The 19,948-nt window shown below is 42.3% G+C and overlaps 1 protein-coding gene across 1 annotated transcript in view; it reads right to left on the minus strand.

Annotated features, from left to right (window-relative positions):
* The window catches only part of PKHD1 (PKHD1 ciliary IPT domain containing fibrocystin/polyductin), a 456,545-nt gene that overhangs the window by 188,160 nt on the left and 248,437 nt on the right, over positions 1-19,948 (minus strand). The window contains exons 54-56 of the mRNA XM_081523421.1: positions 16,354-16,531; positions 14,373-14,568; positions 1,506-1,571 (exon numbers count right to left, since the gene is read on the minus strand). Of these exons, the coding sequence (XP_081379547.1) occupies positions 1,506-1,571; positions 14,373-14,568; positions 16,354-16,531 (440 nt within the window). The remainder of the gene's footprint in view (positions 1-1,505; positions 1,572-14,372; positions 14,569-16,353; positions 16,532-19,948) is intronic.

A 19,948-nucleotide genomic window follows, 5' to 3' on the forward strand; every position in this document is an offset into this window, starting at 1 on the left:
AGGCTCAACCATTGAATGTGACTAAGTAAACTATTTAATCTTTAGGCTTCCATGTCCTTATTTGTAAAATGAGGCAGTTGGATAGGATAGTTTATGGGGTTCCTTCTCTTACTAAAATTCTACAACTCTATGAAGCACCAGCTTTCTATTTATCCAGCACGCTGCAATTGACAGGCCAAGTGAAGCATCTCCCAGTTAAATTGACCCCTGCTAAAAAGTCCCGATACCAGCTACCCACAATGTCCTTCCAAAGAGTCCTTAATACAGAATTCTTCACACCAAGTGCTGAGTGGCATGTTATGCTGATGAACGCTGTCTGAACCAGCAATGGCCGCCTACAGATGGAGATGGTCCGGAATCCTCCCAGTGGATCTGGCACGAGAGCACCCCCTACAGGTGGTTCTCTACAAAATAAGGGCTCACCCAACCAATCGCATCTCTTCTGGGGGAGTTTGAACACAAAAACAATCATAAGATACTTTTCCTTGGTAACAATTATTTTAAAAGAAACATATTCCTTGATTAATTAATCATTTGATTGACATCTTCCAGTGACCATAAGACCTCTTGAAGTCAAAGAGCGCTCCATCTTGTTCACCATTGTAGCCTCCTACACATCACATGGGAGGCATTCAACAAAGATTTGTGAGTCACCTAAAGGAAAAAAGTGAAAAAGGACCAGGAACATAAAGAGCAAAGGTGATGGCAGTTCACAGATATAAAAACAAAGAATCCCATTCTTCTCAGGCAAATAAGCATGGAACAGTCAAGGTCACTACTTCTAATTTATAGTTTTAGTGCAATACCTTAACCTCGTTTATTTATTAATTTAAATGGAGGACTTTTTAAAAATATAAAATAAATGGAGGAATTAGATCATTTTCTGATTAGCCCGGCTCTTCTCTGATATAACACAAAAAAATGCCACTGGAAATCAAAGGAAAACTCAGCCTTTGAAAAGATTTATCCCAGCTGCAAATGTATAGTTAAACTGCCTCAGAATAAACAAAAACAAACAATGAAATACATTAGAAGGTGCTTATGAGTCATTTAGTCTTTGAGAGTTTAGCTTTTATGAGTTAGGAAGATTTCACAGAACCATCCGACTTTTGGGGAGGGTTTGTTTACCCTGATTTCCTGAAATTACTGGGAACAATTAAAGTTTTGAGATACCCTGAATTTTTCTTTCCATTTGGTGGGGGCCTAATGGCCCATCTGCAGACCTGGACTCCTGTGTGCACATATGGTCCATAATTTATGAAATGTGCTTATTTACATGTTGTAATTCTTACTTTCCAATGTTTTAAAATGCACCTCTCTTATATCTTTCTTTGACATGCATACATATATTTTAGCTGTAGGGGTGACACAATGAGGACTTGTCAGACATAAAAGCATTAGGGTTGATATCATTCCTACAAAAAAATATGATGGGAGAAATTTATGAAATGATGGGAAGACACCCTTTTGCATCCAGCAATTCTATTTGGTGGGTTAATACTCACCTGAAATAGTTGGGTCCACACCTTTCCTCACCTGGAGAACTACTTGAACTTGGCCTTCACCTGAAACTGAATACAAAAAAGAATCACAACTTGGATATGATACAAAGATTCTCTTAATACAAAAGATATTCATGTGTGAGAAAGATGACTTTATGTTAAATTCTCCCCAATCTAATTACATTTTCAAAATTAAAAAAAAATGCAGTCCTTGTTAGTTAGTCTAACAATTGATTTCCAACATTTGATTTTGATTGTTTGCTTTTGATTAAACTTAATCACAGTGAGGTTTCCAAGAGAATTGGCACATAAATAATTAGAGGAAAAAATCCTTTAACCATATGTTCTTTGGAGGCCAGTGTTGGTCAGCAGGACATCCCTCATATCCTATTTCCCTTCCATCAGTTTGAAGGCTCAGCTTTTGGAATTCATGTGTTTTTCACCAATAGAATTCCGATCACCCATGAAATGTATTTGCTTTACCTTTATCCAGGCAAATTGTCCTTTTAATGAAGTCGTTTCTCCAACCCCCCCCTCACTTTCTCCTCCCATCTTCCAAACCAACTGAGCACATTTGAAAGGCCTGGGGTTCATTAATTTTAAGTGTTCAATAAATTAGTGAAAATAATCAAAAGGCCTGATTCTTTCTGATAATGACAATTTGATGTCAGTATAAACCAGTAGATTAAGCTGGGAACATATGCTCCTTTGCCAAGAGAGGCTGCTATAATTAAATAGTGAATGCATCTACAAGGTGCTCTCACGCCTGATTAATTAGTAATCAGGTGCACGAACCCCACTTTTCAGTAACACCTTGTCTCTTATTGGTTAATTACCTTTCTGCCTTATCAGATGCCATGAAGACCAAAACCTCCCACCACTGAAGAACCCAATGATGCTGAAGGCTGTAGCCCTGGGGCCTTGGTCCCACTCACGCTCCCCATTTGCCTCTCCCTGGAGCCCTAAACCCTTTCCTCTGCGGCAGGTTTGGAGTAGACCAAGGATCATTCATTCTAATTACAAAGCATAAGCTTCAGAACATTACAAAGAAAATAAGTCCCCAAAACACCCATGATGAGACCTCTCTGGTTCTATTCTTTCTTTGTTGATTATTCTCATTTTAAATTTTTCTGTAATAACCTATAGTAGAATATCATCTTCAGAAATACAGAAACATGATGCTGTATACCTGAAACTAATATAATATTGAAAATCAACCATACTTCAGTGAAAAATATTTTTCCTATTATAAAATGTGTGTGTCTTTGGCTTTCTCCTTACACTGTACACATTTTGAGACCAGGCACAATGGCCAACCTGTTCTTTATGTGTTCTCCTTTATCATTACTTCCAAAACTTTGCTTATATTGTTTTTTTATGCTATTGCCTATTTCACCCACTTTTCTAACTTGATAATAATAATTAATAATAAAGCCACCAGCTCAACATCTCATCTCTTTTTTTTCCTATAATGTCTAATATCCATTTCTACTCACACTGATCTATGCATTTCCTAGAGTTGAAAAGTGCTTCTAAAACCAAACTGTGATACTTATACCACACTCGCTCTCAATGAGCAGATATTATTGTGCATCAGCTGGTGAATTTAGGACTACCTCAATCCTCAGCTCTGTCTCTAAATCTCTGAGGGGGGGATTTTTCTCCTGTACCTTAAGATCCTAGACATTGTTGGGCATGTATATCTTAACTTTCATGAACCAATCTAGATAAACTGCTCTACTCTGGATGCCAGGATTTATTAATAACTCACCATTTCAACAAAATAAACAATTGGAGGCAGGAAATAACCCTTTTAAAGGAACTCAAAGACAAAGTAGTAAAAAAATTAGATTCAATCAGACAGAAAAGTCAAAGATATGACAAAATGACATCTAAAAACATGCATAAGTCTGTAACAATAAAATACCCTTGCACAAGAGAAAGGAATAAAATATTGTAATGGAATCAAACTCTAAGAAAGGTAAATAAAAAAAAAAATCCGAGAATCATTTGGAAAGGGAAGTCAGCTCATTTAAAGATGTTATAAAAATCATCCTTGTACTCACAGATATAGAAAACAAACTCATGGTTGCCAAAGGTGGAGGAAGGACAAAGTAGGAGTTTGGGATTAGCAGATACACAATACTATACATAAATAAACACAAGGACCAATTTTATAGTACAGGGAATATTCAATATCTTGTAATAAGCCATAGTGGAAAAGAATAGGAAAAAGAATATATATATATATATATATACACACACACACATATGTATATATGTGTGGGTATAACTGAATCACTTTGCTGTGCAGCAGAAACTAACAGAACATTGTAAATCAACTAGATTTCAATAAAAAAAATTATCCTTGTTAATACTTTCCAGGCATTTGTGAATTTTAGTACATCTGTGCCTTCTTCCTTAAGACACAGCCCCTGAGGTAAAGAAAGTGAAAAAAAGTCACATGTGAAGAGTCTTTTTCAAAGCTACTCTAGCAATTTTATAATGATTTATTCAACCCAAAATATATAATATTTATACTTAGGGGAGAATAGAAACATCATTTTTCCCACTACATAGAGGAAGGAATTTGAAGTAAAGGGAAAATAATCCATGCATCCAGAATTCCCTGGGTGTAAAGGATCCCACCAGCAGTGCAGCATCTGGCACTGAAGTGAACACTGACTATACAGTCCTGATAGGCAGCAGTGATGATTACCCAGACTGAAAAGGTGAATTCTGGACATTTCTGACTCCCATTGCAGACTGTCTTACTTTCCTTTGTCCACTAAAGCCCCTAACCCAGGCCCTGTTCCTAGTAAACCAAGGCTCCCTGGAGCAGCGAGCTGTCACGACTGCACCTCTGTACCGGTGGCTTCCAAGCTGGGCAGATTCTGGCTTTGTTCAGCCTCTACAGGTGTACAGATGGCTCCAACCTCCACAGCAACCTCTTCCTCAAAGCAGACATTGAAACTATTAATAAAATAGGCATTGAAAAGCTTTTACTCATTTTATTAAAGCAAGTGTGTAAATATCATTCGATCTGAGAGAGAAGCAGTTTCAGCAGCAGAGAAAATGGGGCACAGGCACCAAAAGTAGGAAAAACGAGAAAAGCCTGATTTCCTATGCCGCATGCCCCCTGCGGCCTGCCTCTAAGCGCTTGCACTGATGCAGTAGGCTGCTTCTTCCCAAACACCCCTTCTAGGCTGAGGGAGACCATGGAGAGTAAACAGGAAGCTTGTGGGTGAAATCCAGCAGCCTGGATTTGAATCCTAGACCTTCTAGGTCCTCCATGTGGGTAAGTGACAAGTTCTGAGCCTCACCCACTTCCTCTGAAAATGGGAATCATCCTACTACCTATGTCATAGGGTGATCGGAAAGAAAAGATGGGATAATCCAGGTAACACACTTAGCACAGGACTTGGTTTCAATGAACAACTACGTGTGAGTCATCATCAATACTGTTATTAAGACATGCTCATTTTTCTAGGAGCCAGTTAACAAAACCAATAAAAAAAAAATAAAAAAAAAAACATGCTTTTACTCTTTTGACAGCTGCACCTAATCATGATGAGCCCTAGTATTCAAAGTTGTAAGCAACTTAACCAGATCCACTAAAGTGTGCTAAAGTGCTTTGACTCTATAAAAGACAGTGTAAATGCAGTGTCATTTCCAATCTGGGTACATGCAAAGAAGGATAAAAATCATCTGAGACTAAAGGTATTGACTCAGGGAGAGTTTAAGAGCCTAACACAAGCTGTGATATTGTACATATGTTTTCTCAGTGCTTACGATTTCTGATTTTGTATTTGTAAGATGAGAACGGTTAATCTCCTTTGTTTATCAATGGAAACTCACTGCTGTTGATCCTTCCCAGATTGTAAGAATATCTGGTTGGTCCTCAAAAAGAAAAAAGTCTTTAGGTCAATTATGGCCAAATTATTCTGATGAGTGCTATATGATCTAAGCTTGCTATAAACACAGACATCTAGGAGAAAGAGAAAAACGTGTAAGAAAATGGCTCCCAGTGAAAGAGGAGAGAATTACTCAAGTAGATCTGATTCTAGTGCCTGCCAGAGTGCTGTGTTGAGCTGGCAAATTCTGTCCTCATGAGGGCCCTAGGGAAGAGAAAATTAATTGATTCTCTCCCAGCGCAGGTCACATTTTCTCTTGGAATTTTGGAGGGAGAGAGTACCTGTCTATCTAAAAAGAAAAAACACCTGGCATCTTAGCAATAGATCCCTTGCCTGTTTTCTTCTTCATTCTATCCCCATGCTCACTTGGCCTCTGAGGATTGTACAGTAAGTCTCCCTACATACGAACCTTCAAGTTGCAAACTTTCAAAGACGTGAAAGTGCATCTTGTTCCAGTAAGGAAACAGAACCAGTGCCATCAGCGTCAGGTATCAGTGAAACTGCACCTTGCCCTCCGTCTCCTATTGCTGACGATCCTTCAGCTCCACCATCTCCCACCTCCTCTCCCACCTCCAGTCAGTAACTCTTCTTGCCTGCTCACTCAATGCCAGCCCCCGTGTGCCAGCTGTTGTACTGTACTACTGTACTTTTCAAAGTCCTATACTGTAAGTGTAAAAATGTTTTATTTGGGGGTTTGTTCAGTTTTTATGTATTGTGTGAAAAGTATTACAAACCTATTACAGTACACTACTATATAGCTGATTGTGTTAGTTGGGTACCTAGGTTAACTTTGCTGGACTTACAGATTGGACTTATGCACAAGTTATGCACAATCATAGAACTGAATTTGCTTGTATGTAGCCAACTTATTTGGAGAAGGCAATGGCACCCCACTCCAGTACTCTTGTCTGGAAAATCCCATGGACGGAGGAGCCTGGTGGGCTGCAGTCCATGGGGTCGCTAAGAGTCGGATACGACTGAGCAACTTCACTTGCACTTTTCCCTTTCATGCACTGGAGAAGGAAATGGCAACCCACTCCAGTGCTCTTGCCTGGAGAATCCCAGGGACGGCGGAGCCTGGTGGGCTGCCGTCTATGGGGTTGCACAGAGTCGGACACGACTGAAGCGACTTAGCAGCAGCAGCAGCCAACTTATTATGCACACATTGGGACTTCTTGCTCAGCCCACATTTATCTAGGGTGCTGCTGCTGCTGCTGCTGCTAAGTCGCTCAGTCGTGTCCGACTCAGTGACCCCGTGGACTGCAGCCTACCAGGCTCCTCTATCCAGAGGATTTTCCAGGCAAGAGTACTGGAGTGGGGTGCCATTGCCCTCTCCCTAACTGCATGTGGACAGAACAGAAAACAGCAACTACTTCTGTGTCTGTGAGTTCCATCCAGTCTTATCAGCTCATGCCTGCTTTCCATCTCTGTTGGCCCTGGACCCACTTCCAGCACCATCTTCACGGGCCAGCTCTTGGGTCGTCCTCTCTTGGCATTTTCATCTTCACTTGCCCTGTTGACCTCTACCACTTCTCATGCCCCTGTGCCCTCCTGCTCTGCTTCTCCCTCCCTGTTCAGTTCTTGCTCCCCATAAATCAGTTCTTTCACCCAGCCACAGAGAAGGCTTTTTTGTCAACTGGTCCCTGGGCAGCTAAAGCTTGATTTGCAGGACCACACTCCTGTCTGGTTCCAGTCTCTGAGATAGCTACTGAGTCATCTCGGCCCCCATCACTCAGGATCTTTTCAAGACCTTCGAAGAAACAGGATACGAAAATCCTTCTAGGACTTGTGAGTCTTCTATTACTCCCAGTAACGTTCATTCAGAAAAGGGTGAAATTTTTTAAGAGCAAAAGAATTTGATCGAGATGCTGACAGATATATCTACATTAAACAGTCCTGAGAGCTAGCTCAATTATACCTTCTTAATTAACTCAGAGAACAATCACAATTGTTATTCTGACTCAGAGGGATGTTTGCTGCACTTGTGCAGCAGGTGTGTGATTCCTGGGCCCTGTGCAGATCTACAGAACCAGAGCCTCCGGTAGGGGGGCAGGGAACCTGGAAGCAAGCATTCCAGCTGTGTGCCCAGAAGGCACACTTAGAAAGCACTTGTGGAGGGAAGTTTGCAACCTTTTTTGTACCCTACTCTCAAAATGTGATTTTTACTCAGAGGCAGGTGTTCTTAGCAAATGAGGAAAGGGACACAGAATTAAAAAAAAAAAAAAAAGATCCTTACATTCACAATTTTAACTTTTCATCATTTATATCAAAAACTTGAAGGTCAAAGTCTACTCCCAAAATATAAAATAAATGTGATGATTTTAGTAGGATGAAAGTTTTATTTTAATAGTTATGGATGTCAATGTATTTTAGAAAAAGCAAGTGGGTCACTAAACCCATGATTTTATGGATATTATTGCTTAAAAAGAGATGCACTTTAAAAATAAAACAGTGTGGGAGTTGACTTAAGAAAACTATCAAGTAAGTAATAGTACAGGAGGCAGGATGTGACAAAGTGTGAAGATGGTACTCAAATGCCTAAAGTTTAAGAAGCATTGTTAATAAGTATAGGTTTTTCCTACAAATAAAAGAAAGAAGATTTGGTTTATAAGGGTAGGAACATAAGCTTGGATTAAAACAAAACACTAGTATACTAGAAACAGCAGAGTCAGAAAGTCCAAGTCATAATACTGGTTATACCACCTGTGACCTGCGTGAACCAAAGCCAGCCACCAGCATCACTGAGAATGAGCTCTTTAATCTTGAGTGATTCCTTGAAAAAGTATCTGATTCTGACTCCTGGGTTTACCTTCCTTCTTTCTTTCCTTTTCTCCATTTCTTCCTTCTCTTTTTGGAAAAGTTGCTCGTAATTGGGAAGCAAAAATCACTTCTCACATCCACAGCTCCTGTTCCATTCTCTCTATTTTTGCCATAAAGGTTTGTCATGCATGTCCCTGAAGTCAACTCTCTATATTACCGGTACAAAATCCTTGGGGAGTTTGGGGGAGTGAGTTTTCTATAAGAATGTAAATTAATTTATTAACTAGAATGCCATAGATTGCCTCAGAGGGCCTCAACATGGGAATCGGTACAAAGTTTCAAAGGATTATGATTCTGCCCTGCTCACAGAATCCTCCCCAAGAGCTCTGGGGAGCCAGCTAAGTCTTCCCTCCTTAGATTCTGGCAAGATTCCTCCTTGAGGAGTTGCATGGGGTTTCCTAGACCCGCTGAGAAACAGAAGGGTCCAGGCAGCAATGTGCTCCATCCCAGGACCTTAGCACTTTGAGGAGAGAGAAACCTGGGCAGTTAGGAAAACACTCCTTATTTTCAGAATCTCTCAAGTTAAAGCATCTCTTCTGAGACTTCAGTGTGATGTGACTTGAGTTCTTTGGAGTAATAGGAACAGACAATAAAGTCCATTTGTCTTTCTATCCACAGCCCTCTTGTCCTCGTGGACAAGAGCCCCGGCTTCTTGCCAAAGAGCCTGTCTTTATCCTGGTGAGTGGGACATTTGGAAACAAGCAGCGGCCAGCGTGGCTAGACGTGTCTGTTTTTCAGTCTGATGAGAAGAAGGTGGTACACGGGAGCCTCTGAGCCTAGCAGGCGGACTTTCTCAGCTGCCGCCTCGCACAATATCCCAGCTCGGCTGTATCTCCGCTGTGCGAGTGGGGGCTGTGTGAACTCAGGAGGGCGAGTGTGAATAGCTCGGCATCTGATATGAATTTATCACCGGCTGCTGGTTGGGCGGGGGATAGAGCAAGGGGAAGGGGCTGTGAGTGTTTAATGCACCCTGCCACAACCCAACAGTTTGCCCTAAAGAACCTCTTCCCTGTATAAAAAGGACGGGGTCAAAAGTAAGTTGACCTCAGACAGAATGCACGATTATTCGAAGAGGACGGTGCAGGAACAGCTGCTGGGACCCCACTGGTTCCGCATCAGGCTTCCAAGAGTCAGAATATGAATAATCAACTCAGGATTGTTTTCTCCACCCCTCTCCACCCCCACCACCTCCCCCCAACCTTGTCCTCCTGTTTGGGGCAAGTCCTATTCTATTTTTACAGGAAGAAGCATAGCACTCCCTAGCAGCTGCAATAATTGTGTTCCTATTGTGATGAAGACCTCCTCCTGGCCACCCCCCTACAAGTGGCCATTGTCAGCGTGGAGTCAGTGATTACACGCTCCGCCTGATGCTTTGGGGGGCCCAGCTGCCTAAGAGCTGACACACGAGCGTGTGCAGAAGGCCAGGGAGGGGGCCGGTGGAGGTGGAGGCAAGAGATAGCGGGGGAGGGAATCCCAAGTCTGTGAGATGGGACTATGACATACCAGACCTTTTGCATAAGTCAAGCCCAGAACAAATGAGGCTTTATCAGGCCCCAGTGACAAGGGGTCTCATCTGCCTTTGAAGTGGAGCAGAGCATGGGGCCTAGCAGCTTTTCCTCCTTTGGACCAAGCAAACATCCTTCTTTGATACGCTACATGCTCATTATCTCTGCCCCATTTAATGATTTTTGATTGAAGGGTGGCGGCTGGGATGCTGAGAAGATCGTTAGAGAGGCTCCAGTCCAGCCAAGCCCCGCAAGAAAGGCTTTCCTTGTGCCCGGGCCTAAATTCGGAATTTCTTAACAGTGTGCGCTTGTTCTTAGAGGCAGATAAAGGCTGAGCGTGAAATTCTTAATTAAGCAATAAATAGAGAGTGGGGTGTCAGCAGATGTACCCAGTAGTCATGGCAACGGGAATCACATGGGCGAGAGTGCTGAGACTAGATGTAGGCCTCAGGCCTGGGCCTGACTGACAGCTGAAGAATCCTACAAAGCTTGTACACCAGATTAATTAGCTGACTAATTATTTCATAGCATTAATGTAACTAAAAAATAAAAATAGTTCACCATGAACTGAAACATTCCTGGGAAAAAAAAGAAAGACCCAGCAGGGACAGAGGCAGTGGGAAACTGACTGCGTGCGTAAGGCAGAGATGGGAGTGCTGGGGGATCCAACAGCAGAAACTGGAAAGGGGGCTCTCTGGATTGGACTCCGACTTTGAAAATATAAAGGAACTCTTGTTTTACAGACCTGTCCACAAGCATGGCGTAGAAGTGACAGTTCATGACTGCCATTCATAACAGTTTATTCTAGCAAATATTGCCCCTCTGGGACCCTAACACAAACTATAGCACGCAAGGACTTCACTTGTGGTCTGTGTTCAAGTGGTTCCTTGGGCAGAAATCTCAGGGGCATTAGAAAGGCAACCTGAACCAATCTCCTTAAGAGAGATGTTTTTAAATGAGTGAGGTTATCTTATTCTGTGGGTAACAATTGCTTAAGTGGTATTAAGTTTCAATCAAGGGACCCATATATCATACATGTCATGTTATCATGAATCTGTTATCTTACAAAAGCTAGTCAAGGAAAATAGAATGAGACTCTCACAGACAAGTTATGACAGGTACACTGAGTTCAAGGCACCTGAGGTTGTTCATCTTCAGGGTGGGGGCGGAGGTGGGAGATGAAAGAAACGTTCTAGAGAAATCATCGACTGAGAAAATGTATAGTGAAATAACAACGCATGCTAATCACACTTGAAGAGGTTGGGTGTTTTGTACCATAACTCCAATAGATAAGTAAGCTTAACCTCATTGTATGGATGTAGCCACAGAGGAAGGGAACATTTACAATTCCATGCCCCAGGTAAAATAACCAGCCAGCCACTGATTAAAGCCCAAAGCCCCAAACTCTGGCCGTGAGCTTTCCAAAGAAGCTGCCTTCTGTAAGGACGTTTGCCGAACAAAGGTAAAACTTGCCTTGGTAAAGAAGAGAAAGGCACGGGTCAAAGAATATTATATGTGCGGGATTTTTTTCTTTGTCACTGGGGATCAGTGAGAAATGTTCTCCCGCAAACCTGCCGGGCACCCTCCAGCCTTGTTGGTCAGTGGTCCACGATTATTGAGTGGGCAGCACACTCTAGTGGAGAGGCACAGCCAGGAGCCAGAATGCCTGGGTTCTGCTCTCTGCCAGCCTCGCTGGGTCGGAAAGGAGTCAGGCATCTTAAATCATACACCAAGGAGCCAAACGGAGGAAATGAAGATAATTGGGATTTTTTTAAAACTTCCTCTCCGAGGGGGATGTGGTAGGGTTATGAACAAAAAATACAAAAGACTTAGAAGTGGTCAAGGAATGAGTGAAGGCCAGCCAAATGTCAGTGGAGCAGGATTCCGAATTGAAGGCCAGCGGGTAAAAGAGCAATGTTTCCCCCATGCCCACCCCCCAAAGTCTGACAGGAAACTCAGTGGACCTGGAGGAGGTCAAGCAGCTCCCTTAAAATAAAATGAACTTTCTGTACACACACGCTCTCCATGAGTGTTTTTTCCTTTTTTTTTTTTAATTCCAGAAATATGTCTACTTTGACTGTGAGGTCTTATCTTCTCTTCTTGGATTAAATGTACTTTATGTAAGTTACCCCAATCACAGACTTATAAAGTCGCACAGTCCAAAAAACAATTAGGCGAAAGCAACAAGCTCATCATGGTTTCCCTGGTGGTTCAGCTGGTAAAGAATCTGCCTGCAATGCAGGAGACCTGGGTTCAATCCCAGGGTTGGGAAGATCCCCTGGAGAAGGGAACAGCTACCCACTCCAGTATTCTGGCCTGGAGAATTCCATGGACTGTATAGTCCTTAGGGTCGCAAAGAGTTGGACATGTCTGAGTGCCTTTCACAACAAGCTAATCAATATGTAACTGAAACCATTGCATGGAGCCTTTTTGAGGCGTCAGCTACAACTACGTCACTGCCATAGGGGGTTGGTCTATGGAAAACATGGTAGCCTCCTCATCAACTTCACAGTCGTGGTGCAAGCTTTACACAGAGGGTATAAAAAGTCACAACCCATCATACACAACCCAATATCGCTGCACCGGCCACCACCATAGGGGACCTGTTTGTGAACCTTGGTTCCTCCCGAACCCTCAAGTCCTCACTGTGCCAGCCCAGGAATGGGAACATGTACTCCACACACTCAAAGGATGGAGAAGGCACAAATGACCAGGAAAGTCATGACCTGGAGTCCTGGAAATCCTCTCCAAGGAACAAGGGTCTCTAACTTTATTAAACATTCCATCAACCCCTTGTGACTTCCTGTTCCTTGTCCAACTCACACTGTTCAAAAGTGGAGATACTAAAGGATTCTGATACAAAGACACTTTAATTAATAAAAGCCATCTGCCTAACAAAAATGGTTTATATTGAAATAGTCACCTACATCCTTTATATGTACATATATAAATATACATATAAATACAGACACTCTTATACAGATGTGCATTTAGAACATATGTATAAATACAGTACAATAGTATAACTTGCTATTAATTTAATAAATAATCCCATCAAAGAGGAAGAAAATCTGTAACTGGATGACTTGATTTTTTTTTCTCTATGCCACAAATGTTCCTTTATCATGCTTGCTTTTTGTGACTGTTCAAACTAGTGTGCAGTTCATGAACAAAATCTGATCAATGAACAAGACAGGCTCCTCAGAAACATGTTAAGTAATAAAACAAGAGCAATTTGAAATGAAAATTTTGTTTCAGAATATACATCAAATGAATAGCCACAGTTAAAGTTAACAGCAACTATTTCCTCTTACTTAATGGTTGTATTTGACTTTAGTGGTAAAATGGTGTCAGGCACCTCTGTCCTTCTTGAAGTTTTATAGTTTGAGGCTACATTTATAAATAGATCAAATCAGAAATAAAATGTGGATGGTACATTTCAGTGCAAATAAAATATACAGCAATCCATTTGGCAAACACTTTTAAAAACCCGGGAAACACTATCCTCTCCTCTCTGGGGCTATGAAAATGTAAGAGTACCAGGGCTCAGGTGTGAGCCGACTCAGCTGACATACGGCTAGGCACAACTGATAGAGACACGGAACCTGGGACACCTGCCAGCTCTCTAAACCCTTAGGGCCAAGTCTGGCTCATGGCAGAGGTTGGGTCTTGCCATGCTTGACATGGTCCTGAATTAGACCAAGATCTATGAAGACTAATTTGTAACAAAATTGTCATTCTAGAGACTCATTTTTTCAGATTCTCCTTCCTACAGACCACTGAGCTAAGGCTAGCATAAGTAGATATCATGGCAACCAGAGCGATCAGTGAAATAATATGGAAAGACAATATGAGATGAGCTCCAGGAAGTCAAAAGAAATCTATGGCCCTGAGCCACACACGGGGCTCCCCTGAAACATGCACAATAAGAAGAAAAGGAAATCCTGCCAGCACCTGTTACTCTGCAGTCACAGTAGGGTTTCTGGTTCCATAAAACAAGGCCCCTGGATCCTTCACCCTGATGCTGCATCTGACACAGGATGAGACAGCCCACCCCCTGTCCTCAGCACTCTGGGCATCTCATCTTCCTGACCTCAGATTGCCCTCCAAGGCTCCTCACCTTCCACACGGACTACCTTCTACATCCTGCCTCTCTGTCCTATCACCTTGTACTCTTTGCTGTTCCCTGTTCCTGTGATCACAACCAGACATCCTGTCTTTACACGTACAGTTGACCTTTCTACAAATACAACGCTTAACATGAAGGAAAAATGTGAATAGCAATCAAAGTTTACTAAGCACTCACTCTGGATCAGACACTGTTTTAAAGAATTTTACATGTTATCCATTACTTAGTTTCCTATTCTTCACGTAGATCTTTTTATTATCCCATTTTACAGAGGAGGAGACTGAGGCTTAGAAAGAATACCTGCTCAGTGTCCCATAGCTTGCAGGTGCTGAAGCTGGCATTTAAACGCAGGCAGTCTGATTTCAGAACACAATCACCTAATCACAGCACACGGGTGTCCCTTTCAGGTCCTCATCACTTCATAGCACCAGTGTTTGAAATTCCAAAGGGAACAGTGGTTTCTGACTACATACAATCAACACGCTCATTCAATCACACTTACCCAGATAGGTGAGTTGTCTCAACTGACTGTCAAAGAACCAGTCACAGCCTTGGTCCTGGCCAGGTGATGGAAGAGATGGGAGGGACCGCCCCACGTGACTCCTGCATCTTATGAGGATGTCAGGGTAAACCCACACGTCTGTGTGCAGCAGCAACAGGTAACTTCCAGGAGCAAAGTTGTCAAACGTTGCTGAGTACTTGAAATGAGAGAAAAGTACAAAAGTGCTCTTTTAGAAAGGAAAACTCTTGCCAATAAAAGAGTTATCAAGAACAGGATGGAGTAGTTTAGAAACAGGATCATTTACACCAGCTATTTTTATTGTGGGAAATGGGCTTACTTAAATTTACTCCACAATAAACTCATAACTAGAGCTACAAAAATCATACAATGTGAGGACTGAAAACTGTAAGGTTCTTCGTGTGTGTGTGTGTGTGTGTGTGTGTGTGTTTATCGTTCAGTCTTTGTGACCAACTCTTTGTGACTCCATGGACTGTAGCCCACCAGGCTCCTTTGTCCATGGAATTCTCCAGGCAAGAATACTGGAGTGGGTTGCCATTCCCTTCTCCAGGGGATCTCCTAACCCAGGTATTGAACACAGGTCTCCTGCATTGCAGGCAGATTCTTGAACATCTAAGCCACCAGGGAAGCCCTCTTCTTGTTTAACAGTCTAGAGGAGAAAACCAAAGTTCAGACAAGCGAAGTAATTTGTCTCAGGTTAACCAGTGGGAAGAGACAGAGCCACATCTAGAATTCCCGCCCAGTTTTCCCCAAGATTCAAACAGCAGGCATTGATAGGAGTGCCACTCATTTATAACAGTTACAGCTAACATGGCTGAGCATTCGCCACATGCTCAGGTATTATTCATATCAAGGTATTCAATTCTTACAAGGCCCTGGGAACTGTTACCAGTGCTGCCCCCATTTTACAGATGAGGACACTTGAGGCAGGTGGAGGTTCAGTAAATTTTCCCACATCATGAAGTAGGAGAGTGCTGATCTGGGACAGAAACCCAGGTGTCCACCTCCAGAGTCACCATTCTACTGCCTTCACCTCTCCAGAATGTTCTCATGGGAACCTCAGGGGAAGTGGAGAGAGCTGTGCACCCTTCCTGAGAGCCCTGGTGAAGGTACCATAAAGATTCTACTTTGAAATATTGAGGGTAGGAGGAGAAGGGGGCAACCGAGGATGAGATGGTTGGATGGCATTATTGACTCAATGGACATGAGTTTGAGCAAACTCTGGGAGATACTGAAGGACGGGGAAGCCTGGCGTGCTGCAGTCCAAGGGGTCACAAAGAGCTGGACTTGACTGAGCAACTGAACAGTAACAAATGGCACACCTGCCTCCAGCTCCCTAAGAACTACTCTCATGACCGTTAGGGAGAACGTGTGTGTGATGAGACTGAAAGAAATGTGCTTAAAAGGAAAAAAAAAGGAGCTTGAGGGAATCCAATGGACTGTTTCAGAAAATGCACCCATTTTCCACATGGTTATTCCTACCATCCCTCCCCTAACCATCTGACTCCTTCAACCTAACAATGGAAAGGATAGACCTTCACGTGCAAGTTCCTCTTTGACCACAAGGTGGCAGTGTGTAATGTAAAAATGCCTTGGGAAGATACTTTCTTTTGGCTATGAAACACTTCCCTGCGGTAGGTTGGTTCTTAACCTGTAACACAGGACTACAAATCTGTAGAATGCTTAGAAGCTGTTTGTCAGTGTATTAATAAAGTTAAATTTTCAGGCAGAATCATGCTGTGTTCAAAGTGAGGTTTAAACAGATTCTACAATTTTCAAGTTTAAAATTAAAAAAAAAAAAATCATATCTCAAATTCAGGTTACATTCATCTGGCAAAAATTCTGCTGCAGTTTGCTTGATCAGCACCAGAAGATGCTAATACCTGCCGACTATTATGTCACTGAAGGAAAGTTGGGAACCCCTGGGGAAAAGAATCTACCAGTGAGCCGATGTCAGGGTTACCTGCAGAGTGCTGCTAGTTCCAGGGCTCTCGAATCGCAGGGAGTAGGTCTCTTGATCCAAGAGCAGGGCCATCCAGCCATAAGGGTTAGACAGTGTGTCATGCACATAACTGACAGTGGTTGTCTTGTTTCTGCTGTCCGTTATGGTTAAATCATAAGAAACTTTCAGGGCATTGGCTCTAGGGAGATTTAAAAGAAAAAAGTGGGTGGTAAGTTATTTGTCCATTCTGGATCTAAGGCACTCCTCTCCCATCAGCTGTAAGCCATCTCCTATTTTCTCCATTATGTCTGCCCAGTGTCTATGAAGGTTTTAGAAGTCACACCATGGGTCAAAATGTCCAGTGGGAGAGGGCTGTTGGACTATATGTGCACCACTCAAATCTGCAGTGTCCTGTAACACTCAGATCTTAGGCCACTAACCAATGCCTCTCTAATGAGTTCATATAGTCCAGGACTAGAGAAATATCCATCGTCAGAATATTGCCATGGCCCAGGTTTACAGCAGCAGAACACGCACTATATAGTTATTAGTGATCTCGCTGGGGAGTAGTGGCTGATGCCCAGAGCCTGATGTGCCTGGACTCACAGAGTTCACCTCCAACTGCCCAGCAGGAATGGCCTCAGTAGCTTCCCCAGAACAAAGAGGACCCTGAGTCCTCTCTTGTGGCTTTACATGATCCCCAGGGCTCACTCGGTGCCGGGGGGTTTGTAGTTTTGCTTGTTAACAAGGACCATGACATCCTGAAGCTAGAGACATTTCCTCTTTTCTGTATCCTGCCCCCTGGCATCAGACTCTGCACAAGATGGGTACTCAAACCATATTTGTTACACGAACAAAAGCTTCCCTGGTGGTTCAGTGGTAAACAATCTGCCTGCAATGTAGAAGACGCGGGTTCGAACCCTGGGTTGGGAAGATCCCCTGGAGGAGGAAATGGTAACCCACTCCCATATTCTTGCCTGGGAAATCTCACAGACAGAGGAGTCTGGAGGGCTACAGTCCATGGGGTTGCAGAGTCAAACACAACTTAGCGACTAAACAATAAACAACAACAATACGAACAAAAACTGCATGGGTGAGCTCTCCCCAAAGCAGTTGGTGCCAACTTCCCAATTTACAGAGTTTTCTAGAAGAATGGCATTTTGCCATGAGGAAAATGGAGACAGAACATGGCAAACGTACTATGTGAGCGTCACAGGTAGAAACAAAGTTTTGGGTTTCTACGACTTATGTCCCATAGTCCATCTTAGAAAGTGATTTTTTAAGTCTTCACCAGATCATAAATACATTTTTCCACCTGCCTGGACCCTAAAAAAAAGTCAAAGTGACAGAAAAATTAAAGCAAAAGTTAAAAAAAAACAAAACACATAATTATGGCTGTCCTTCCCCTTTGGTTTAGTTTTCATGAGAATCTTCAACTGTGGCATGTTGCTGCAGGCAAATAATTAAATTCTCAAAGTAGAAGGAAATGAAATGCAGGAGGATGTTGGTTTTCAAAATGAGGGGTGGCGTGAGCAAATCAAAAGCCAATTTACAATTGAGTGGCATAGTATAAAGAGGAGACTGGTTTTAGTGTTAAATGTTTGGGGACCATTGTTAACTGTGTGTAAATTGGAAGTCTATATGTGCATGAACTAAGTGTATGAATTTGGGGGAATCACTTATCCTCTGTAAGCTTTAATTTCTCTTTTTTTCAAATGGAGACAACAGTATGTATCTCCTATAGCAGCTGTGAAACAAAATGATAATCGATGTATTCAATAACCATCTCAAGCCCAGGAAGTCTACCTGTAGCTCACTGAAGAAAGAACTTCAGATGTAACTGGTTTGCCACTCTGTCTAGTTATTTTACTTGTCTCAAGGTTTATCCAAGATATTTGGTCATTTAAAAACACACTCAACCTCTCATGAGCTTTAGCCCTGGCAATATAGTATTTGATACATATTTCTTGTATGATTTCCCTGGTGGCTCAGATGGTAAAAGTGTCTGCCTACAATGCGGGAGACCCAGGTTCGATCCGAGTCGCGAAGAAATCCTGGAGAAGGAAATGGCAACCCACTCCAGTACTCTTGCCTAGAAAATCCCATGGGTGGAGGAGCCTGGTAGACTATAGTCCATGGGGTCACAAAGAGTCGGACACAACTGAGCGACTTCACTTTCTTTTCTTTCTTTCTTTCTTGTAAGACAATGTGTTTGTTTCATCTGTTAATAGATAAAAAGGGATAAAGAATACTCGGGGCATTTGGAGTAAAAGAACTACTCTTTCTTTCCCAAATGTCCCTACACAGCATTCACTGAATCTTTAGAAAATCTTGGGGTGGAGACTCCCCTGGTGGTCCAGTGGTTAAGATTCTGTGCTTCCACTGCAGAGGGTGCAAGCTTGATCTTTGATGAGGGAACTAAGATCCTGTTTGCAGTGTGGCCAAAAGAAAAAAAAAACACTGAAATCTTGAGGTGGAGGGGCTCCTTCCTCTCTTTGGGTTTGCGGTATGAAGGATCTTTTTTCCCCAATGTATACCAAGATTTAAACTAGAACTAATGGAAATCTGGGCTCATATTCTTAGACTCAGAATGGATATGGAGATCATTTGTTCTAACATCCAATCCATTATGGGAATTTCTTCCAGATTTTATCTTGTTATTTCTCCCAGTTATGGGGAGTTCACTTCCTCAAATTCTTTCTCCATTTATGAAATTTATTCATAAATTTTCATTTCAGACAAGTTCAAGAAGGCTTAAATTTCTTCCTTGTATTTTCTAGCCATCCCCGTTCAATCATAACAAAGACATTAGTCCCAGCATCCCAGGATATCATCCAGCACAATTTGGCCCAACTAATATATTTAATAAATGAAGACAGGCTTCTGGGAAATAAATGTAAAACAAATGTGATAAGAAGAGACAAGTTGAAATCCCAAAGAGGCAAATGAGCTGGCCACCATGGGTACCAAGGTCAGTATATCAGGTGGAATTTCCCCACAGTCCAGAAAATAATTCTGAGCATTTCAGGTTCTGAAAGTGCAGCCCTTCACCTTTCACAGAGACACTGGCTCTGGAAAATGAATCACAAGACCAAATTCCAAGAAATACTCACTGATAAATCAGAATTTCCATTTAAAAATTCACAATGAGAAATAAAACTGTCTTTCACATGGTGAAAGAGAAAAGTAAAAGTGAAGTCGCTCAGTCGGGTCCAACTCTTTGGGATCCCATGGACTGTAGCCTACCAGACTCCTCCGTTCATGGGATTTTCCAGGCACGAATACTGGAGTAGGTTGCCATTTCCTTCTCCAGGGGATCTTCCTGACCCAGGGATCAAACCCAGGTCTCCGGCATTGTAGGCAGACGCTTTTACCCTCTGAGTCACCAGGGAAATCTCAACAAATGAGACTTGGTGGGTCTCACATGGTGGGTGCTCAACAAATGTTTGTTGAATGAACAAATGAGTGTTAAGTGGATTAGAACACTTTAATTGGCTGTTTAGTGATGTTTTGTCCCAGGGAAGTCTATCCAGAAAACAATAGTGTCGGAAGACTTCTTATAAACTTATTAATCAAAAGAGATAAGCATTTGATGATAAGTTATCAGATCTTGATA

The sequence above is a fragment of the Giraffa tippelskirchi genome, chromosome 8, assembly GCF_054371585.1.
Source record: "Giraffa tippelskirchi isolate mGirTip1 chromosome 8, T2T-mGirTip1v1.2.pri, whole genome shotgun sequence".
Classification (NCBI taxonomy): Eukaryota; Metazoa; Chordata; class Mammalia; order Artiodactyla; family Giraffidae; genus Giraffa; species Giraffa tippelskirchi.